The sequence below is a fragment of the Rhipicephalus sanguineus genome, chromosome 11 (genome assembly GCF_013339695.2).
Source record: "Rhipicephalus sanguineus isolate Rsan-2018 chromosome 11, BIME_Rsan_1.4, whole genome shotgun sequence".
Lineage (NCBI taxonomy): Eukaryota > Metazoa > Arthropoda > Arachnida > Ixodida > Ixodidae > Rhipicephalus > Rhipicephalus sanguineus.
In genome coordinates this window covers 54,743,293-54,767,260 of record NC_051186.1, presented here as the reverse complement: position 1 = coordinate 54,767,260, position 23,968 = coordinate 54,743,293, and the positions used below count along the sequence as shown (strand labels likewise).

The 23,968-nt window shown below is 44.0% G+C and overlaps 1 protein-coding gene across 2 annotated transcripts in view; it reads right to left on the bottom strand.

Moving 5' to 3' along the window:
• Positions 1-2,068: 2,068 nt before the first annotated feature.
• The window catches only part of LOC119373864 (protein unc-79 homolog), an 84,233-nt gene continuing 62,333 nt past the window's right edge, over positions 2,069-23,968 (bottom strand). The window contains exons 43-59 of one of the 2 annotated variants that reach the window (XM_049420271.1): positions 23,664-23,702; positions 21,604-21,716; positions 18,450-18,535; positions 18,098-18,142; positions 16,098-16,358; positions 15,429-15,539; positions 15,156-15,260; positions 14,983-15,066; positions 14,813-14,902; positions 14,307-14,482; positions 12,994-13,183; positions 12,544-12,594; positions 8,637-8,781; positions 7,191-7,201; positions 5,141-5,218; positions 5,026-5,070; positions 2,069-4,503 (exon numbers count right to left, since the gene is read on the bottom strand). In XM_049420271.1, the coding sequence (XP_049276228.1) occupies positions 4,324-4,503; positions 5,026-5,070; positions 5,141-5,218; positions 7,191-7,201; positions 8,637-8,781; positions 12,544-12,594; positions 12,994-13,183; positions 14,307-14,482; positions 14,813-14,902; positions 14,983-15,066; positions 15,156-15,260; positions 15,429-15,539; positions 16,098-16,358; positions 18,098-18,142; positions 18,450-18,535; positions 21,604-21,716; positions 23,664-23,702 (1,810 nt within the window). In that variant the 3' untranslated portion in view covers positions 2,069-4,323. The remainder of the gene's footprint in view (positions 4,504-5,025; positions 5,071-5,140; positions 5,219-7,190; positions 7,202-8,636; positions 8,782-12,543; positions 12,595-12,993; positions 13,184-14,306; positions 14,483-14,812; positions 14,903-14,982; positions 15,067-15,155; positions 15,261-15,428; positions 15,540-16,097; positions 16,359-18,097; positions 18,143-18,449; positions 18,536-21,603; positions 21,717-23,663; positions 23,703-23,968) is intronic. The other variant, XM_037643931.2, reaches the window with a different exon arrangement.

Sequence of the window (23,968 nt, the reverse complement as noted above, 5' to 3'; positions counted from 1 at the left end):
GGTTGCCTGTGTCCCTTTGAAGTGAAGGGTTATGGTCATGGTGGGAAAAAAATAAGACTGGGAGGGAGCGTCACGTAAAAATGTTGAAGTCCAGCCATAAAAAATGAAACCGGAGCATGCTGGGAATTGTGACCAGCGTATGGAGAACGAGGGGGGGGGGGGCGGCGTCGGAGGAGGTTGGCTTGTGAACGCTAGGCGCGCGCGCCCGTATATTTTTTTTTTTTGTTCATGAGCCCACCAAAAAGGAAACGAAATTGGAGCATCATGGGAAATGAACGCGAGATACAAGCGGCTTTAGAGGAGGTTGGCTTGCGAACGCTAGGCGTGCTCCATCCTTTTTTTTTTTTCCATGGTTATGGCCATGCAGGCGTTAGGCAATAATGGCGGCCGAGGTTCTGAATGATGTTGCAGTACAAGAACTGTCTACTTCCCCCCTCTACTGCCGGACAACTGAACAAGTTCGTGTCAGTACCCCTTGAGGTTCAGTTTAGCGCGTCAGCGCGGTCGTTAAAAAAATTACACCATATCCCACTAAAGGGGACCATGAGACGATGCGAAGCCGCAGCACTTGCACGATCGCGTTCCGTTGGCGTTCGTTGCGCGTTCTACAGACCTCGCGTCGTGGAACGCGAAGAGGAACGCTACGCGCGTCGTGTCTTCCCTTTACCACAGGGTATGCACAGGGCGAGCGGGGAACGTGGTCTACAGGCGCGCGAAAGGGGGGAGTGGAGGGTTTGCGCATGCGCAGTAAGGGTGGTCACGCCACACACCACCACCCCCACCGGATTGCACTCCGCCATAAGGTGCTTCGCATCTAAAATTCAGGCGGCCAACCATATTTCACCCCGTCCTTACCCTTGACGCCGCCCCTGGCCGCAAGCAGAAACAGCGTGAAATAAGTAGAGAGAAGCAGTGGGTTCTATAGTTTCTGTTTACCAGCTGGCTGAGCTTCGCACTCGACATTGACAACGTTGGCGTTACGCTCTCGATTTGACACGGAAACTGGGAACGTAGTGGTGCGAGCGACGCCGGCCGAAGTCGGAGGCAGCGGTTCACGGAGTTTGGCTGGCTTTTTTTCTTTTGAATAACTTGTTAACGGAATCAGTTCTGCGGAATGCCGCAAAGTGGCGGAAGGGTTAACTAATTAATAAAGGAACCCTTAAGGTAATCGGTCTTGCCATTCATTGTTCCCAGTGCAGATGCACTACAGCATTCGGCAAGACACATATTTTAGCTAGACATCACCAGGATAACACTCGCATCATCATTCAGGCTGCTGCTATCGCTAGGAACCTTCCGTTGCTCTAACTGACAAAGAAATAGATTGCCTTAGTTCTTCTACACATGTCACTTAGACATACGTCTAAGTCCAGTTGGTTTTCTTGATGTATTTTGCTGTTATTTCGGTTCCTATTTCACTTCCTGTCTTCATGCACAAATGACTGAGCTGTGATCACGTGTGCTATTTCTCTTTTCATGTATCATGCTAATAAATTTTAGTTAGCAGTCAGCGCCAATCCTCGTCGGTACCTTGCCTTTGTGCCTCTCCCGCACTGTTCGTGTCGCTGGTTTTATGTCAAAAGCTTAAATGTTGTTGTATGCGCGTTTTATTGGCATTATGTTTAGATTATTTGTCGTATGACTAGTTATGTACTAGATTTGGCTGGCGAGCTCGCCGTTGCAAAAGCAGTTTAAAAATGTCTACGTGTTTGTTGCTCGATGGCGTGACTCTGTCCGTGTGTTCCAAGAGCGGCTCAATTCGAGACCCCACAAAAAATAAAAAAGCTTGAGACGTTGTGAAAATAAGGGGGTTGAGGGAATGAAGCGACTGTCATGTTCTGTGCTTCATGGGTTGCAAGGCAGTAGAATATGAAAAGCAATGTCCCATGTCCTATATGTGCATCGGTGACATAGTCGACAACACGGGGTGTTGCTGGAGCCGACGCTTTGGAAAGCGGACTTGCTCCAGTGACAATCCATGTTGACAAATTTATCATCCCTTCAATCTTCCATCTTCCGCCAAACTTCTGCCATCGGCGACAGGTGGCACAAGCAAAAGAGCCAGGTATACGCACCAGCTAGGCATTTTATTTTGCATGATGCTCCTATCCATAATATATAGCCAGTAAACTATCACCAAAAGCAAGCTGCAACTACAGCAACGCTTACAATAACAAAATGACATTTGCATAGCTGCTGCCTGTAACGGTTTGTTACGCTCAATACAATGCTCATAGGTCACAACACCACTAACAACATACAAAAACCACAGGGAATAGTCAAACAACATCAGAAACAATAACAAGTCTCTCTTTCTTTTTACCAGCTGAATTCTGCAGCTTAGGAAGCACAAAAGAAAGTTCCTTGTCTTAGCTTTTTCATTTGAGTCATACGGAATGTGCTTCAGACAGGCTTTCAAGCCTTTAGTGATAATTTAAATAACATATTTTAAATGTACCTCAGTTTCTGAATGCTAATTAAGGCTTTCGTGAGTGATAATTACCAAGGTAAGCAAGGCATCATTAGTCAGAAAAGAAAACATAAGTTAAAAAAGACACCCAAAATGAGTGACATTTACAAAACTATTAAACAATAACTCTTGCAGCTGTTATAGCAAATATGACCAAGAACATCATGATCATACAACACGATGTAGAATTATAAACAAATATCCATAACAGAGCAACTAACGCACGTACAGCGATATCTTTTCGTGCGTTTTCTTTTTAAATTTTGCTTAAGGACCTTTGTTGAAATTCCATGCATATACGTATTTGTGGCAACAAATTAAGTTGGCGAAGCATGGTTAGCCCAGTTCTCAGGCAGAAGTGACTGGTAGCTGCATAGTTATCAAAATATAAAAACAAACGTTCATTTTGCAGACGTTTTGCATAATAGATTGGCACCTAAATTTGCTTTCCTCGCTGCATCGGTCCAGTGGTGGTGTATACGTGGGTTGCACCCGGGAGATCATCTCTCGTCATGGTAAATCACCGGTACCTTTGGTGCACGAGGAAGAGTGGGCAGTAGCTTGTCCTGCCGAAGTTCTTCCTTCAATAATCAAGTCCATAACATGTGTAACATTCGCACGCGTCACTTCCATTTGAGCAAGGCAGCCTACCGCCCACATGACAATGTCACATGACAACGTTCAGTGAACCTCTTTCTTTTACCCCATAGTTCGTACATCCCACTTGTGCATCATCACACTCAACGTAGAAAACTGGCAGCTCGCAGCAGCCAAGCCTTAAATGAGCTTATAACATACCACAAGTACGAAGCGTAAGCAGTAACATCTAAGAGCCATGTTTGTGCAAGGACAAACAAGCAGCGCAAGTACCGTTTATATATTGTAGACAAAGCGTAGGACCTACGAGTAGCTACAAGAAGTGGTATGGCAAGTGCCTTTGACAATGACCTTCATGGTAGCAAGCTTCCTAACCCAAGGGCCAGGTGACGACCCAAGTCAGCGGCCAATGACACATAGCTTAGGGCTCTGCTGCCCCCATTGCATCGCTCAATGGTTCAGTGTGCGCATACTTTTTGAAAAACAAAGCAGGCTAAGAGAAATGACGACAGACACGAAGCACGTGCAACTCAAGCGGTACAGCTGCGAATGCTAAACGACGGACGCATCATATCAGCCCTTTTGGAACGCTTGCTCGAGCTGTCGCACGAGGGCAATGCATGATTTGTTCCAAAAGCCCACTTGTATTCTGAACCACTGAAAGTTGCCCGGTCCATCACTAAGGGCTGCGTTAAAAATTCCCTAGCATCGTCTGCAACGGCTACCCTTGAAAGGAAGTGTAGCATTCTACTGATGCAGCAGCCTCGCAGCTCTGTAATGATGAGAACAAAAAGCGAACGAGACATGGTTTGCATCACAAGTAATTAGCTTTGCAGATTTTTTTTTCACAATTGCTCTCAAGAAAAGAACTCTCAACATGCAGCCTGTAATTGTGTAATGAAAGCTGAAACCTTTCCAGTTTTCTATGCCATTAACAAGCATTATTGCTCACTCCTCTTACGGACAGGCGTAAAACGCACGTAGAAGTAACATAATCAGTACGTTTTGCGCTGCCGTGCTAGTTACTGTGTGTGTGAGTAATGAAAGATCATCAACTCAACACCAGTTTTCTCATCCCGACATTCTGCGCTGTATAACGCTCTTCAAATGCTTTTCTCTCGTTTTGATAGATTCAAAATTTTTAACCGTGTGCATTCAAATTTCGAACAAAATTCCAGTCCTGCAGTGTTTCTGCGTGCGGAACGGGTGACCGGTATCACCAGGTCAATTGTGTGATGGGAGACGCAACTGAGAATTCAGACAGAATAGAACTGAGTGGCAGTCGAGGACTGAAGCTCGATCTGGCCCATCTTGAATTGGATTCGTTGTAGCCACTTCAGGAAGTTGCTGCTCACAAAGGTGGCCTCTTCTCGTGTCTGCACCGGTGGGAGCCAGTCGAGGCAGGCCTGCAGCCGCACTTTCAACTGGCTCGGCAACTGCAGCGTAAAGCATGTGCACTGTTGTTGACCCTAAACTGTCATCCGTCGCTGGTGACAATTAACCTTTTGAGGCGCTTTGTATGCAAAGGGATACATATTAGCGCCCAAACAAAGAAAATTAACCATAAGGCAGGGGCAAGGGAGGGATAAGTGCCTGTCTGTAAGAGGGGAGGGGATTGGGTTGGTGGGGAAGAATGGGGGGGGGGGGGGTCAGGATCCCCCTGCAGGGGGTATTAGGGGTTACCTAGGTTAGAGGGAAGTGTAAATCCCTGATGTTGGGACTGTGCTTTTGTGAGCCTGCGCTATCTGGCATCTGGCACATAGAGTACAAGCGATGGAACGCAATGCTAGAGCATGTCCTTAGCTATTGCATTAGTACAAGCACAACAGCATCTCCATTTAGTAAAGTAAAACTTTGGGCTAGTCGGTTCTACATGATTCAACTGAAACAGTGCCACACGACTTCTCAAAAGACGGGAACAAGAGCCAAAGCATCTAAATTCTGTCAATGTTGCTCACCTGTCCCTGGTAGCTGTACAGCACTGGTGTCCACATTGGAAGGAGCTGAAAAAGTGAGCAAAAAAAAAGCATATTTAAGCGACTGCATTTCCTTGTGCGCATCAGTCGTGCTTACCCTTGCAAGGACTGTCGAGTTGCATTCCAGCAATGCTTCCATCAAGCTCAAAAAATGCAGGCTCACCATTTCTGCCAGCTGGAAAGAAAAATATATGGGAGGGAGCTATTTTAAGTGTGTACTAGCGCTTATGTAAATGTTTGTCAATGTCACAAACACATATTTCTTGTTGGATGGAAAGTAACATTCACGAAAGTAAGTGTGACCGTTACTAAAAAAATACCACAGGGTATTGTGTACATTTGATTAAACATGCAAATATTGAAAGCTTTACATGAAAATTTAATTACATTTGTTCAAACTTAGGAACTTGATGTGAAAATTCAATTTTGACATATAGATAAACATGCAACCATGATGCTTGTGAATGAAAAAAATACCAATGCATATTGGGATTTGATGGCTTTGAGAACCTGCTACAGGCAAACCGAAAGCTGTCATGACATCTCAGTCTCTGCCTTATATGTAAGCTGCCCACTTTATTTGGCTTTTAAATAATGTTACATGTGCATTGAAGATAATGAACGTTTCTTTTATGTAGGAAGATCTTGGCAGAGGGTTACTACGCATATGTGGATATCCTTGGATCATCACATGAGCTATTGACATTCAGCTAATGATACTGAATCTCTTTCCCTTCGACTCCTCTTCTTCCAATGGCATTCGTGTGACTAGTATGAATCTGTTACACTGATGTTGACGCAAACACTAACCACCAGTAGTGGCCTTCTCTTAGACTTGGTCTATGTTCACCTAAGCGCAGGCAAACTGATGTCACGACCAATGAGTTTTTTGATAGACCCTCGCTCTACAAACATTTTTCTTTGGACCTCTGACACACTGAAGCTGCTTCTGGTAACCTCACAGCAGTGCAGTTGTGAATAATGCGCTCTATGTGCAGTACGCGTGAATTGAAACGCGACAATTTAGGGCTAAGCAATGCGCATACTTTTATTGCCACCGTCTTCAGTTCGTGTCATATAGGCGCGATTTCGACTCAAACAACAGCATCAGGGCCGGCATTACCTCTAGTGGCCAAATTTGTAGCGACATGACATGTTTATCTCAAGCAACTGTGCACACCAGTCATTTTACTAAAAGTTTTAATGTCGCATTTCAATCCGTAAACGTGTTTCAATCCGCAATCCTGTTTCTATCTGTAAGTGTATTGATGACAGCTCACATTGAGAACTGCTTTATCACAACAGGACATCAGCCACCTTTTCGGTGACATGTCATGTGCTTTTGATCCAGCTCGGCAGTCATACTGTCACGTGAATGCCATGCAGCTTAGGTAGATTATAAAATTTTTTATGTCCATTAGCTCAATTCTCTCTAAACCATGGCAGTGCAGCAATGGCTGTGCTCCCACATCGCACAAAGCACACAAGACGAAAGAAGGCACAAATTTAAAAACTAGGGATGGGCGAATGGCAAGTTTGAGGATCAAAGCGAATTCGAAGCGAATAATTTTGAATCGAATAGCTCAAATAGTATATATCACATATTATTAGCAAAAATGAGCATTTCTGACATGACCCATCTAATTTGCCCAATATTTTTAAGAATTGGAAGTAGGCAAGTGTGAATGTCACTTTTTTGGTTCGCAAGTGAAGTGGAAGCAACTTTGAATATTAGCAAGATTTGTATAGAAGTAGGGTGTAAGTTATAACTGGTACAATATGTTAAATTTAAATAATTACTATACTTAGTGCATATTAACCCATATAAAATGCTCTTAAACTTAAAAAGAATAACTAAATGAGGTGAAGGTAATTTGTACGTTTAACCTCAGCGTGGCTTCGCGGCAGTGCAAATTTCTCCTGAATTGTTGTTTTCTAGCATAGCATCCCCACGCTGCAGTGAAACCACTTTTACAGGGGGTTATACGTGCTCAAATACACATATATTCGTTCATTTCGAATAATCTAAATTCGCGTTGAAGTGGATTCAAATACTCTGATATTCATTTGAATATTCGAAGCGCCCTAATATTCGCTCATCCCTACTAAAAACACCTAGAGCGAGACAAAAAATACGGCGTGCACACCTGAGAATGGCCTTCCTGCAAGCATCCAGGAGGGGAAGCGAGTAAGCAGAGAGGAAGAAAAGCAGAACACAGACGGTCACCATCGAAGCGAGATACACACAAGCCAGTGGGAAGCCGGGGAGTGCGTGCTGAAGCGTGAAGCAGTAGATAGTCGGACACTTGCCCGCTTTAACACCGCATGCAAATAAAGCCCTCGCCGTGTGTTTAGGGAGCTAGTGAGTTCGGCGCTACGACACAACAGAAGAGTTGCAAAAACTGTGAGGCAGCTTTCCTGAAATGCAAGAAATTGTGTGTGATACCAGCCCTCACTACGAATGTTGAGTGCTGTGTAGCATTTGCTGGCGCTTGCACACTTGGGCAGGATACCTTTGTGTAAAACTTCATCCACTCACTTGCACTCTTTAGACTTCATAACCTCCATTAGAATGATGCTGTCACAAGCTGCTTCTGGTATGCAACTTGGCTATTCGCAGAAATCGAACAAGCAAGACGCTAATCATAACAGCTGTTGCGTCAGAACTTCTGTGTGACCTCTGCGCACAGAATTTCACTATAGTGAAATTCTGAGCACAGAAGTCACACAGAAAAACCCAAAACACAGCTTTGCTTCACTATATGTAGTGCAGCAAAGTCAGGCAGGTAACCTTTCAAATGATATGAAGAGAAAAAAATATCAGAGGAAAGGTCGAATGATGCAAAATTACAAAGCCTAACTAGGGGCTGAGTAATGTAAGGATTCCTTTTCTTCTATTCTATTAATTTTTTTATCGTTAATTGCAGCAAGTGTCCAACAGAGGAGTAAACAAAGGCCTAGCAAAATGCCAGCCAATGACTTACGTCAAAAAGACTGGAAAATGAAAACGACAATAGGCGTATGAAAACATGACCCTTATATGGTTGGAACAGCAACCAGTAACCCTACAGCACATAAATTTTTAATTGATCTGTTGCCTAATTTAGAAGTACGGCCAAATAAAATAATAACTCGCGGCTCTTGGTTACAGCCATCAAGATGTGCCAGGGCCCTCTTCTCAAACAGCTCCGTTCTAAACAGCAGGGATATGATGTGTACTACGGTGCACTACACTCAAACATCGATATAACAAACTCAGATATAACGAATTAACGGTTACAACGAAGTAAATGAATAGTCTTTCCATAGAATGTGTTACAAAACGTTTATAACGAATTTTCGGATATAACAAAGTTATTTTCGTGGCATATGTTACTTTGTTATAATGAGGTTTGTGTGTACACTGGTTTAGTTAGCCACACTTTCTCACCTAAATTATGCATCATCCGCTAAGTTCTCCGCAACTCTGAGAGTTCTGTTTGCTGTCAGAAAAGGTTTAGACACGATACGCAGCCATGACTTTGGTATTGCACCTCACAATTACGGCATGCAGTAGAAATTCCTGCGCAGTGCGAACATTGCGGAAAAAGTACTTGCCACTTTGGAATGGCACACGAGTTGAAGGATGCCCGGGGTGATCTTGATCCAGAAGTCTGTCAAGGTCAGCGTGCAGAGTTGGCTCTGTTCACTGCCCGGAGGGTTCAGTGACACCATGTGCTCACAGTACATGGTCCACAGCTGCGTGAAAATTCACCGCCAATCGATAAAAACACACGCACTGAGACATTGCCAGCTGCAGTTGGCAAATTACTAGCAGCTACTTCGAGGGACACTAAAGAGAAACAATGAATCGGTTTAGATCCACAAATTATGCTCTGAGAACTCTAATGCCGTTAATTTCGCCATCATAGGTTTATTAATAGAGGAGAAAATCAAGTTCAAAGTTTAATTTTTAACTGTAGAAACAGCGCTAAAACACGGGACGAACGAGGAAAGGACACAAACAACGGCGCTGATTGTGTCCGTTGTTTGTGTCCTTTCCTCGTTCGTCCCGTGTTTTAGCGCTGTTTCTACAGTTAATCATGAACCAACCAGCCCAAATGCGTACCTTATTGCAGTTAATTTTTAAATTTCGCATCGAAATCTCCCTGTGTGACGTCACGGATTTCAAAGTGTATTTATTGTATTTTGGTGCCATTGGCTCAACAAAATTGCCCCAAACTTGATATGTTGAGTCTATGGCCCCCTCAGAGGACAGTGTACTTCATTTTTACCGATTAGGAACTATGTAGTCCCTAGTAGGCGCCGTCAAAACATGTGACGTCACGGCGAATGGTGCGGAAACTTCAAGGTGGCGTCGCCACTTACATTTTGTTTTTGCGCGTTTTCTCGCTTACTAAGCGTCTTCTCGCAGCAAGTGTGGCGTTTTTGGTATCGTGAAAGAGTACTTTACTAATATGAGAAAAATCGTTTTGCTCTTTAGTGTCCCTTTCACTTGTGATGCAGACCAGCACGTCCCTGCATATCACAATACGTTCTCCATGCCAATTCACCTGATAATTGCACATATGACTGAGGGATTCAAATAATAATAATAATATCTGGGTTTTCATGTGCCAAAACTAAGATATGATTGTGAGGCACGCTGTAGTGGAGGGCTCTAGAAATTTCATCCGCCTGTGAGTTCTTTAACGTGCACCTATATCTAAGCACATGGGCCTCTAGCATTTCACCTCCATTGAAACATGACCGCTACGGCCGGGATCGAACCCGTGACCTTCGGGTCAGCAGCCGAGAACTGTAACTATTGTACCACCGGGTCAGTGAGGAATTCAAATAGGCTAAATGGGAATCCAGAAACTAAGCATACAACCTTGCGTGCACACATATTAACAAAGGAAACTGATGCTGTGGGGCAATAAAAAGCAGTGGCAAGCTGACGTAGCGAAATACACTGACAGTCTCTGACACATTCTATGTTCTTAATTTCTGGAAGAAATTACCAACTGAATCTATCCATGATCATTGATGGCTATAGGTCATACAGTACTATGGCTCTTAGGTTGGTGTTTGTGGTCACTCATTGCCTCATACCTGATACAGAAAAAAATTGAAGGACACTTTGTAAGTTCTAAAGTGTGTTCGGCGAAAGCCTGTGGCCATTCGACTCTGCCGCCACGTTGCGGAAGAGTTGCGCGTTGATGGACGGACGCCGCCTCTGGATGCCGATGCCGCGTTGCGCAACGCGCGTTGGAAGGAGCAACGCGCAACTGTTGCATGCTGACGGATGAATGCCATCAACACGTTGCTATGCACCGCTGTGCCATCACGCGATTGCTGAGGGAGTGTGAGGGGTAGAGGCCACAGCTGGCACCGTGCCAGGGCACGGACGAGCGGACGGACACTGCAAGTACGAGACATTAACGGCTTTCGCCTTAAAGGGGCCCTGCAACACCTCTCTTAGTTATATTGGAATAGTCCCATTATTGACGTATGACTCTTCACGAGCCATATGCCGCAAAAATTTTTCGAATCCGTCAAGTCTAAGTGGTGTTACCAAATTATAGAGATCACGTTCCGCAGCTTTCTCTCTCAACTCAACGCAGCGAGCGCGCGGAAAGCTGCGCGCGGCGTGAGGGGAGGGAAGGAGGGCAGAGGTGCGAGGAGGCGACGTCAGCGCCGGCGGCATTTTTTTCATTTTTTTTCTCTCTGGCGTCTCGGCGCAACCACGTGGTCTGTGCCGCCACTTCCGGTCGGCTTGCGTCGTTCTCGTCGAGCGGAGTCGATCGCGCTGTGTATCGCGCGTGCTTGAAAACTGCGCGTCGGTTTGGTAATGTTGGGTGTGCACCTCGAACGCCGTAGTGTTTTCATCGCTCTGCCAACCATGGAAGCAAACGTGCGCGCTCGTTTGGAATGAATGACAGCTGAGATCGGTTTCGGCCCATACTCCGATACACCGCCTCGTAAGACGGCACTGGCAGACGACCCCAAAGCGCCGCCATTACCGGACGCCAGCATTGTTATCGGAGACACGCTGCGCCCGTGCCTCGGTCGGTCGTGAGAACGTGCCGACGATGCAGTTCTCAGCTGACGAGGCAACACTCGAATGGCTGCCACTCTCAACGGCAACCGGCGATGGTCAAAAGCACAGAAATATTCACGTTTTCGGCACTGCGCATGGCGAAGAAAACGGAACTACGCAACTACGAGCAGACGAGCTGTCGGTGAGACCGGAAGTGCTAATATTAATGTTTGTTCGGTGTTTTTAACGCGATAACATAATATAAACATACATATTATCTACTTATTGAACGCAAAATTAACAACGAAAGTAATAATGAGGGTGTTATCGTGATTATAACATCAGCCAATGGTGGAACTGCCGACAATCGCGTCATATTTTGCGGACTAATACATCATTTGTCGAGAGAAGAGGGAGCGATTTTCAGCTGACTTTGAGAATTTATTGTAAATTCCAGGCCGTGCGCATCGCTATAATATTTGGCTCGCGTGTTCTCGGGAGCCTCGACTACCGATCGGCAGCGCTTTTTGAGCATGCTCGAAAAGTGTTGCAGGGCCCCTTTAACAGTAAAGGCAATTGTGGTTACCAATGGCCAACCCTTTCTTTTGGAACTTTCTTGATGCTGAAATGGCAACAGTAGTGATGCCAGTTTGTGACTACAAGTTTTATCTCATCGTGAAGCACTATTTCCTACCTACATGGGGCCTCAATACGCGGAATAACTCATCGAGTGTTGACGTTGCGACAAGCAGCGCAAGTGGGACGGCAATGCAAGATGGAGAAGTACATAGGACAGGCACTGAACTGACAACAAGCAGGCCTATTGTCTTTTCTCTGTACTGTACCACTCTACTTTGCGTTGACACCCCATTTGCACAGCTTGTTGCAATAATGGGCAATCAACTTGCCCAATTTTACACTCCGTTGCAATGTTGGCATACTGCTGAATCTACTGGCTTTCACCCCAAAGGCGACCTGTGTCAGCCAATGTGAAATGCCTGTGAGGGCTCCTTTGAGTATTTTAACCTAATGTCCTCGCCATTTTTAATATTTTCGTTATTTTACGGCTGCCCTAACCTTAGTTCTACAAAATTGTCACCCTTGTGACAATTTTGCAGACCTGTCACCACTTAATCGTGCCCCTTGTACTACACTTGCAGCTAACATACCTCGTTGCGCTGGTCATGCACTACGAGCTACCCCCGCCTCTTCGCACCCATACAAAAAAATTTTCTGCTGGATTTTTTTTTCACAGAGCAGCGACAGAATGAAACGACATTTCTTACAACATTGCCACTATCACCTGCCCACCAAACTTCATGCATAGCATATTTCAAATGTAACTTCACATCAATCATTGTGACAACAGCACTGTTTCATGTAAAAACCCACCCCTTATGCAATACCCCCTTAGAGGTCTTTGAGGAAATAAAAATGAAATTAAACACGAAACCTGCGAATGTTAAAACTACACTTACCTGACAGAGGATGAATGCGTGAAACAGTGATGACATGTGTAGAACAGAAGCCTGAAAGAAAAGACATAAGTTGTAGTTACTTTTATATGAAAGACGTGCATATGCAGGACAGTGTATCAAGCAAGGGTTCTGCCGATAGCGAATTTTGTCACATCATAAGCCTGTGCGTGAAAAAGCCGACAAAAATATGCACACAAGCTACTGTATTTATGTAACATTTGAATCAATATTCTCTGGCCTGCAGACCGCATGAAAGAAGTGGAGCTTCCGAATATGTTTAGCAGATATAAATATTTAATTGTGCACACACCTCAAATTTCATATCGCATCACATTCATAGTTTTTCTTAAGTTAAACGTCATGAATACCAGTCTTTTATTAATGTGCATGAAACAAAACCTGATTTCTCCTTCAATTCTTTCACACTAGATGCTGCACTGCCATCCTTGCCTTGGACTGCTCAGCAAATCCAGCGAGGATGACTTGGATGTGGTCGGCTATGTGGCCATTGGCTTCCAGTGGTATAGGCTGGCACACAAGGTTTGCAGTGTTGCCGAGGAGGGCGCTGTGCATCAGCGCTCCGACCAGGAGCCACGATAGTAGGCGGATGTGGGCTACGCAGTCGATGAACTCCTTGGGGCTGTGTGAGATGCCCATCACTTTATTGCTTTCAGTGGTTGGTTGACCTTACGGCGACCCGGACTCACCCCAGCAATATGCCCATAGAAAATGAGAAACAGTGAAAACCACAGGATGGAGACGAACTAAATGCTCACTTACTTATGTGACTAAGTCAGTGCTTCGTCCGTCTCTGTCCTATTGTCCTGTGGTCTGCGCTGCTTCTCGTTTTCTATGACCATGTCCCAACCCTTTTTCCCCTTTTCTTGTGACGCCGCATGCATTGGCTGCATCATAAGCAACTCATGTTGCTGTTTAAGTACCATTTGTTATTTCTTTTGACTGAAGGACTTGCCTTTGTAATATTTGGTTCATATTTTGATAACTACTGTTTAAATTATGAGTATAGTTACTTGTATTTTCATGTTTGTTATTGTATTGATGTAATTTGTATTGTAATACCCACTTTGTTGTTGTGAAGCCTTACAGCCCAATCTGTAACGGCCGTATGGCCAACAGTATTGTGAATAAAAAAAAAGTACTCTAGTCCAGTAATATGCACTAATACTGCTTCGCGCATAATCCCTCAGTGCTTCTTACACGATAAAAGCTCTTATTAAACAAAATCTAGCTTCAACGCAAATATGTAAAGCACCGAGGTTAAACTTTAATTTCACTGCTTTCTATGAAAAATGCTTGACATAAAAGAGCATAATTATAAAAGGTGGTAAAGAAAAAAAAACACATTGGCCTAGACAGTTCTCTCTAAGGTGCCCGTGGTACCATCACCCTGCTGACGAGGACAAAGTTCCCTGAGCAGCAGCAGCTGAGTTTTTATGATGAAAACAGTTAGTTATACGAAATGCCATAAGTTGACATTGTAGGGTTCATATGAAGAAGAATGTCGAAGCGGTAGGGAAAGAAGAAGAGGTGTGGACAGGAAAGGTGTTCACGTCTCTTCTTGCTTCGCGTCTCTTATTATTTCCATAATTCTTAACGAATCACTTGTTTTTGTATGTTTGTCGTATCAACGAGCCCAAAAATGCACGATTATAACTGTACACACAGTTTCACAAGTCGGCCAGTAGAGGCGCTACGCTGCACGACATATTGAAACGAGCGAAAGCCCGCGACACAACACGTACCCTTGCTGCAGTGAAGATGGCGGGTGGTACAGCCATGGCAGGTACTTCCCGATTGCGCGGTTGTCCCTGCCATTTCCCCGTGTGATCTCTAAGGCCAGGTATTGGGCCATGCCCGCTTTCACCTGTCCTCCCAAGGTCTCCTCGTTCAGACGACTCGCCGTGCCATGGAAGTTGCTCTGCACCACGTTCAAAGGGAGCAAAAGAGGTTTAATAATTGCTCTCTTGACTTTGGGCCACGACTGATAGACTGCAATAGGAAGGATAGGTGGTCTAGTTGGTCTTGTATCATCATAAAAGCTTACCGAATAAGAATGACAAAAGATGAAGAAAAACAAACAGAATTAGAGCCACTGAAAAGGAATGAGCTTGTAACGTGTGCAGTCTATGTTCCTTTTTTTTCAACTTTTGCATTCTTTGGCCTCAAAGTCTTTTTGTAACAACTGCTAGACTGCCACAGGTTTACAGTGGTTAAAAAAATAAACCAGACTGCCACAGTGGTGCCTCACCTTGATACGTATGAGAGCATGAACGTCAGCCACAAATTCCAGCACCTCGTTGAGATTTTGGCGCATGCATTCACTTGCTCCTGTGTTGTACTGCGAGGATAAAGTTTAAAAAGAAAGACAAGGCATCTATAGACCATCTGATACCAAGAGGCATCAATATTAATACTCACGGTATTCTGAAGATCTTGGGGAAGTAGAAGGTCTTCGACAATCACGTTTGGACATAGGACGCCACCGGTATCTTGAAGCACAAACTGTAAGCGAAAACGTTACGTCCATGCACATTACCGAACTGATACCGAGAAAAAGAAGTGTGGAAGTGCGAAGAAAGTAAACTATTTACCTGCACAAGAACGAGCAAGTTCTCATCTGGAATGGCAGACTTGAATTTGAGCGCCTGCACGAGCTCGAAAACTACTGTTCGTGTGAAGACCAGCTTATCTCTTTCCTAGTGAGGAAAAAAAGAGGGAGAAGGTTTGTTAGTATTGTTGAGACGGCAGTTTAATCGCTTCACCATTGCATACTTTAGTAGGCTGATAAAGATTTACTATGCTTTTCTCATTACTTATTTAATTAACTCTGCAGCTGTAAGGGTTCGCATACGATAAATGCTCACCCTGGACATGTTGCGGTTACATAGGTGGCAAAGTTCCAGGAGTTGCTGGTACTGGATGAGAGAGTGCTGGATGGCGTAGCTAAGGATCTTCGAGAATGGGTCCAAAATAGACTGAAACAGAGAACAGGCCGTGTTGATTGATTGATTGATTGATTGATTGATTGATTGATTGATTGATTGATTGATTGATTGATTGATTGATTGATTGATTGATTGATTGATTTATTGAATGATTGATTGATTCATTGATTGACACAGTATAGTATGCTCTGGGTACCAATAAATTGCAGAGGGAAGGGTAATACACAGGAAAATGAAAATGCTCTAACACAATAGATTACATATTGTTGCAAGGTGGGAGCAGTGAGAAAAAAGCACAAATACACAAAAAACACAAAGTAACCATTATGCAGAGTCCGCTTTTTGTTCTTTTTTTTTCCTACACTGCAAGCTTGATAACACATCCTTAAGAGCTCTTGGATTGGATTTCCTCTTGGATTGCGTAAAAGCTCTTGGATATTCGTTATGTAGGCGGGTAAGTGATTCCAGTCCCTTGCAGTTCTGATGACAAATGACTTTATGCCAGCAATCGTTGCAAGGCTTGGAATGTTAACTGCAGCCAGCCCTGGCATGCTACAATAAAATGTGTGGTTGGGGTTTGTAACACACCTTGCAGGTGTTGACTGTGGGGACGCGCAGCACGCAGAGAAGCAGCCTGAGCAGGGGCTCCAGGGGGGTGCCCAGGGGAGCCGCGCCGGGGGCAGCACTGCCCCCACCACTGCCCCCGGAAGATGAGGGAGGTGTGGCGGGTGGCAGGGACAGCAGCAGCTTTCTAAGCAGAGCGTCCAGCTGTGGCAAGAAAGCGGTCCACAGGAGCGCATTCCCCTCGGGAGTCAGGCACTCCAGGTAGGTGGCCACATTGCCCAGCACCTGCACGGCCGTGCACACCAGCTCAACGTCACTCATTCATTAGTTATGGAAGACACAAACAAACAAAGGCCTAACTTTGTGAAATCATTGAGCGAAACAAGACATAGTATAGGAAGAAACGTTGTGGATAGGATAGACAACATTTTTTTTTCCTGTACTGTGTTTTGTTTCGCTCAACGATTTCGCAGTGATGCACCAACTGGCCCAACGGTCAATGCTTCTGAAGGCCAAGTTGCCCTATTTGCCATTTGATTGAACTTAATGTTGCATGCTACTGGTGGTGGCAGTTGCGACAATGTTAGAACCAACTGGTAGAGCCTGGAAGTTGAGGCCAACAATTGTTCCGCTTACAGTGCCTTTTTCAGAGTATATACCCACTACATTTTGTAACTGCATGTTGACAAATAGACTCTCACGAAGAAACTCTCCTGGAAACATGAAATGTTGCACCCAATCAGATCAAAATGCTCTTATTCTGAAGGGCATCAAGCAATACCTCTTGCTTTGCAGTATAACACAAGCGGGCCTGGTAGTGACACTACTGCCAAAGTCTTGATGAGATTGTCATTTTTTGTAATAATCTAGAATTTCCATTCTGCGTCCAAGTAAACAAGAACCAGGTAAAGAAAAATATCGCCAGGTCTGCGTGGAAGACGCAGCACAGTCACAGCGAAAGCTGGAAGAGCAGCCTTTCTAGAGCCCATTGTAGGCTCTCTTGGGTAAACTAATACAAGTACGCATGCAAGGTACCCATTACGCTATAAACCACCGTAACTTTCATGAAGTAGGGCAGCACCCACTATGCCATTATTCGTCATTCTGCGGAGAAGCGTGGTACCCGCTACACATATGTAAGGCATTATGTGCACTTTGTGCAGTGGCTGAAGGCGATGAAGAATTATGGCTGAACCTTTTGTAATAGGTTGGAAGCAATGAACGACCCGGTCACTCTTTGCGCAATTCACATTGTGTGACGCCTGGTTGTTACTTCTGATACAACGCCATATCACATATGTTAACACGATTGCTTACCCAACATGAGAACTGTATAGTGCATTGTTGCGAGAAGTTTCAAGCACTAGCATGGCCCTGTGGTAGAATAGTTGACAGCCATGCAGCGGGGCCCGGCTTCAAATCCCATCCTTTCCTAGAATTTGTTTCTATCTTCAGTTTTTCTTATTTCACGCGAGCGCGGGTACGGGCAGGGGCAGCGGTCAACTATGGCGCCAAAATCGGCTCTTGCTGTGATTCCATAACAGCTTTCCCTGTAATATATATAGGGCACCAAACACCATCACTGCCAACTGAGCCGTGGCCGAGAGCACAGAGTGGCTGATTACCAATGGTTAGGTAGGTGGTGGGCGGAAGCAAATAATAACACGCACCACCGGTGGTATGTGTCGCCAAGGTTGATGCCTAGAAATTTTATTCTCGTTTCATTTTTTTTTCTTATTCCGCGCGATAGTGGTCACGGACACCGGCGGTGGACAATTACCCCACTGCTGTTGTGATCTGATAACAGCTTTCGCTGTAAAATTGTGTAATACTCGAGTCTGAACAAGGATCTCCTCCCATCAACAAACTTGAGTAAGAGTAGGACAGTACAATCTTGCAGCTTGTGATGTTTATGACTGCTAAAAAAAACATGTAAAAGCCTCCGCAAACAGTATAAAACAATGTTACCTTGGTGAAAATAACGACAACTGTGGGCGTATGTCACAAGCGAAGGTATCACGTACCTGCAGCAGCTGCTCTCCAGCCACATGCTTGCGTTCAGTGAGCTCCTAAAACAGAAAATAAGTACTAAGTAAAATATTGCCCGTAAGACTACTGCATATATACATCATAACATACTGCCACTCCTTCTCAAACATATTTTATTTGTTATAACATACCTGGGAATATGCACTAATATCTCATTTGTGAGATTAGATCTCCTAAACTTTGTTGTAATTGTACATCATTGTAAGAGAAAAAAAAAAATGTCCCTGCGGCATTACATTAGGATCAATTGTAAGTTAGTCATTCACAGTGAGTTTACTGATTTACTGCTGCTAGTACTGTAGTATTAGTTGCACAACAATGGCTCACCTCAAATAGTATCATCAAGGGCTGCATTTGGTTGAGTTCATTAAAATCTGCCAGGGCGGCAGCCATTACCTTGAAGAAATCTGCATCTGTGCAGCACATTGAGAAAGCAGAGTGGTACTTCAGTACAGTCAAATGGCACTATAACGAAGTTGTGTCCGAGAGTGAAATGGTTTCATTATATGTAAAAATTTGTTATAAACGTACATTAGCAACACTGTATCAATGGCAAGACTATTGTCCGTTTACTTTGTTATATACTAACTGATAATGCGATATATGTACCCACATTAATTATATCGAGCTATGACTATTCAGAATGGAGAAAAAGAAAACAGATAGCCCGTAAGTAAAACATGACAAGTGTAACAGCCAAGAAGTGCGATACTTCAGTTGCAAAGAGCGAGAAGTAAAACTAAACATTAGAGATGGGAACAGCGCAAGAAATTCCTTCATACTAGTGGTAGTGCCACAGGAAAGCATGAACCTCAAACTTAATTTCACATCCGGACAAGGCAAAGATGACAGGGGCCCAAAAAGCCACAAAAATTGGTCTGACTAAGGCTTGCTTCCCTTATTGGTAATATGTAGCAATTAATATGGGCACATATACAAAACATGAACAACTGCTCATGATGAGCAGAAACCCATATGGCAGAGAGAGCTACAGATGTGGAACTATTGAGTGCAAAGAATGAAACTGGAAAGCAATATTTTAATGGTAATTCAAAGGGCAATGTCTGAACCCAGAGTGCCTGAGAATGTGGAATTATAAGAAATTTGCCGAAGGTGACTGTCTACGTGCAGGTTGTGGAAATAGTGTGGGTACGACAGAGCTTGTTTTATATGACTTATTTAAGTATCTTTCTTGAGATAGATGAGGCCAAAGTTAGTACTCTGTCTATAGACGTTCGATTATAAGTAGGGGTGTGCGAATATCAAATTTTTCGAATACGAATCGAATGCGAATATCCACCTTCGAATATCGAATCGAATATAGAATATCAAAGGAAAAATGCCTCCACAGTAACAATATATTATTTAACATGTAGCTGATTGAAAAAAAGAAACATTAACAGCCTGACTGGCAACAAAACATACACTGCTATCGCCAGAACGCAATGTCCAGGCTAGCACAATGCACATCACAACGCAAGAAAATATCACGGCACAATGAAAGTAACGACTAGATGTTATCATGAAGAAATATGAGTTGCTCCACATGATCAGGCAGCAGTCGCTCCCTTCTAACAGAGACAACACCTCCCCACCCCCCCTGCCACTGAAATGGCACGCTCGCTTGGAACAGAAGTGGCTGGTATAAGGAGGTACGTACATGGGGCAAAGCTTTGCCAGACTGGGGTATCTGAAGGTGCCTACAGTCCGCCACCAGTCACATGGGTCACTGTCTTCAGAAGTGGTCCCGCATAGTGAACGAGTGGTAGTGCGGCACGTTACGGCCGCATAATATTGAAAATGTACGGTTACATGATCGCCAACAGCGCTGCACGTCGGAGATGCACCAGCAATAAATCATACGTATTTGGGCGCTAGTCGCAGGCAGATATCGTGCCTCCGTGTACTTATGATGTTTATCGCTCCTCTCGGCAACGTTTTTAGCTATACGAACGCAGCAGAAATGTGGAAGACGAGTTATTTTATGCATGGTAATCGAATCGCATATTCGAATTTTTCGAATATTCGAAGTTATCGAATATTCGAAACTTTTCGAATACACGATTTTCGAATCGAATACGAATATTTCTAATGTAATATTCGACAAATATTCGAAACTTTCGAATATTCGCACACCCCTAATTATAAGGGAAGTAGGGAAAATGTGAGTGAATCTGCAGTATGGAGTAGTAATGGACAGTGCGTTGTTCAAAGGTTAAAGGTATCGAAAACACACACAAAAAAAAGGACATTATACATTTCACAAACCGAAATAGTACTTGCACAAAGTGCAGTTACGTACCAGAATTTTTGCGCAGCTCTGTTTTGTATTCTAATCTTGACTTGAAAATTTGTGAGATTGCTGACGCCTTTCTTTATAAAGAAAAACACTGATAATTGTGTCAGTTCACCCTCTGTGTCAATTTTAGATTGCGAGATCTTTTTTCTATGGCATATATTTCTTCTGTGAATAAATCCAAGTTTTAGTCTGCGCTTGTTTATGTCCTGCTCTTTCTCTGTCTCATTTGTTTGCACTGCCAAGTTTTTATAATGGATATACTTAAAAGGGCACCGCAACACTTTTTCAGCATGGTCAGAAAATGCTGCCGAATGATAGTCTAGGCTCCCGAGAACAAGCGAACCAAACGTTATAGCGAAGCATACGGCCTGGACTTTACCATTAATTCTCAAAGTCAGCTAGAAATTGCTCCCTCTTCTCTCGACCCAAATAACCAAAGCCCTAAACCCAAATGACTGCCCCATAACCCCAAAGTCCATGGCCATTGGCTGATTTGAGCACCGTGAGCTGCATAGTTACCACGGCCGCCGCAAGATGCCGCCACGTGCCCGTGCACGCACCCTAGATCACATGGAAAGTAAGCAGTGTTTCAGAAGAAAAGAACAGAAAGTGCTCAAGGTCATGATACGTGCGGACAAATGGGTGTACTTTCTTGCCCCCTTGTCATCCTCACCCCGCGTAGCTTTCAGTGCGCTCACTGGGACGGAAGGAGAAAATGCTTACAGCGTGCGACAAATCTCTGTAACTCTGCTTGCACTTGTCGGATTCTAAAAATGTTTGCGGCAGTCGATTCGTGAGGCAATAAACTCCTTTAATGAAGCCATTGGATGGTTACTTTGAAAAGTATCACAGGGCCCCTTTAATATTTTGCGTGGAAAGTAAAAGAGAACAGGTTTGCCAGTGCATAATTAAAATAGATAAGAGCCTTCACTGGTCATCATCTCAGTGAGCGTGCAGAACTGTATTAAACACACTTCACTGGTATTCACATAATCTTGGTGTCACCAGAAGTAGACAACAAATAAACAGTAGACAAAAACAACAACGAGAACAACAACGATGAGGTTAAATGGACTGCTAGCACGAACCATGCTACTGCCACTGCAAAGTGTCAAAGAGAGGTAGTATATTCCATTAATAGTTCCATTAAAGTAAAAACATTTAGGAAACACGTGGACTTACCGAAGTTACCAGTGAATATTTGCTGAAAGATTCCATTGGTGGAGAGCTGGTGTAAGGTGCACCTAATGAACTGGCGTGCGACGCTCTTGCAACCGCCCGGCAGGTGAACATTGCTGTGAGGTATGCAGTGACATTGGTGCTGACTCACCGCGCGTGCACATAATTGAAGAGATGCAAAAAATCTAGCCAAACGTAGTATATGCTTGGCTTATAGTATGCTTCTTGTATAGGCAATTGTTGTGAAAAAAAAAAATAATAAAGCCTTGGGAAATGCAGAATGCACCAAAAATGAGGCAAACGAAGCTTTGAATATTGTACTGCCATGAAAAGAAAAGCATGGCCATGTTGTAAAGCGTACTGGCCTGAAATCAGCATGAAACAGAATGAATCTGCCAGCTTTGGTACAACTTTGTTAAAAAGCAAGCATTCTTGTAAACTCACACAAAAATGAGCCCCCAAGCAAAAAGCGTGTTACTTTCCATACGGTGGTATGCAAAATCAGCTGATTCTTGAGCTTTTTTTTGTCTAGACAATCGCTAATAACAGGGGCACATGCAATACACAAGGCATGCAGGATAGGTATTTTGTGTGCTACATTCTGATAAGAGGGGCAAACTTGTGTTGAATGCTATTTGCATAAAAAAGTCTGGCCACTATAGTAAAGATGCCAAAGGCTTCTTTAGAATGCTTTCTGCCCGACAAACTTGTCAAATTTTGTTTGCATTAGCCAACATATCCCAAAACTTTATGCTCTCTGTTAGCACAAAACAAGAGCACAGTTTTCTGCTTTAATAGCAGAAAACTACGCACAAAGATGATATACAGTGGCCAGTCTAATATAACATAACTACAGTAGAACCCCGCTGTTACGTTCCTCACTGCTGCGTTTTCCCGGCTGTTACGTCGTTTTGCGCCGGTCCCGGCATAGCTCCCATAGGATACAATGTATTGGGAACCCCGCTGTTACGTCGTAACTGTCGGACCGTTCCCGTATGATACGTCGCGAAGTGCGCTCGGAGCCGACCGAGTGACTACCGAAGAGAGCGGCCATGGTGCATTTTCACGCAGCTTGGCCTGGTTTGACTGTAATATTAGCCGCATGAGAGGCGCAAGCAACAAGATCCTTCAATTGATGCAAACAAAAGCATGGCCTTCGAGATTCAAATTGCAAACATGGCGTCTATGACGTAGTTGCTCGCGAAAGCAAGGCCTTCGAGATTGGCATTTACTATTGACAAAAGCATAGCCTTTGAGATTTGTATTGCACAAACATGGCGTCTATGACGTAATTGCTTGCGAAAGCAAGGCCTTCGAGATTGGCATTCACGTCTGCCATCGCGTTGGCGTAGACTCATCATCATCGTTATTTGTCGGAGGACGGGAGGAGTTCGAGCTGGTTGGAGCTCGCATGGTCGTGCGCGCGGTTCGCGGTCGGACTCGCCGCGCTGGTCGCGATTGCGTGTGCTTAGTTCTTTCATGCCTACAGCTGCTGGTGTTAAAAAAATCACATACGTTGATTACATTTCTGTGAATGAGGCCGTCCCCAGCTCCGCGTTTCTATCCATCGACTAGATCGCGGCTGAGCGCGCCAATTTTCGTGCTGCTCGTTAAGCACTGAAATAAAATTCTGTACCACTAAATATTTTGGCGTTTTTCCTGTTTTTCGGCTCTTACGTTTCCCGTTTCTTACGTTTATTTCCTACGGTCCCTTCAAAAACGTATCAGCGGGGTTCTACTGTACTATACCACTTAACTGCGCAAAAATATTTTGAAGAAAATTACTGTTTCTTCTTGGTTTTGTTCACCCTAAAGGCTCTTTGTGGGCATTACATACAGTGTACAAGAACATTTTGGGAACATCAATTTTCATTTTGTCACTACGTGAATGTGATAACAGGAATGTTTTCATGCACGACAGCTGCGCAACGAATGATGAGGTGGTGAAGAGGAACTGTGTAAACTACAAGCAAAGCAGTTGCAAAGTGGTTGCATTATAATGTCTTATCTAATGTACGTGAAACGAAAGCTCATGCACATGCATGTCGCTGACCATTTCTCACCTTTCATGTTGCCATGGGTAGTATACTTGTGAAGCAACCCTGGTGAACAAAAAAAGAAAAAGAAAAAAAAGTACAGGTAAACTCTGATAAACTTTACTAGTAAAGACTAAAGATTAGACTGCGCTAGCTAAGGCACATCTACTGCAAGATCCAGTTGTGCTGGCTAACCAATGTCAATGCTTATTTTAAGATAACCAGTAATTGTTAAGATAAAACTTCTAATGGCTCATAGGAGTGCTGACGCAGTGTTTGTCTCCTGATTGTTTGATTTGGTAGGAGCTCCAGACTGCAACAATGGTACAAGG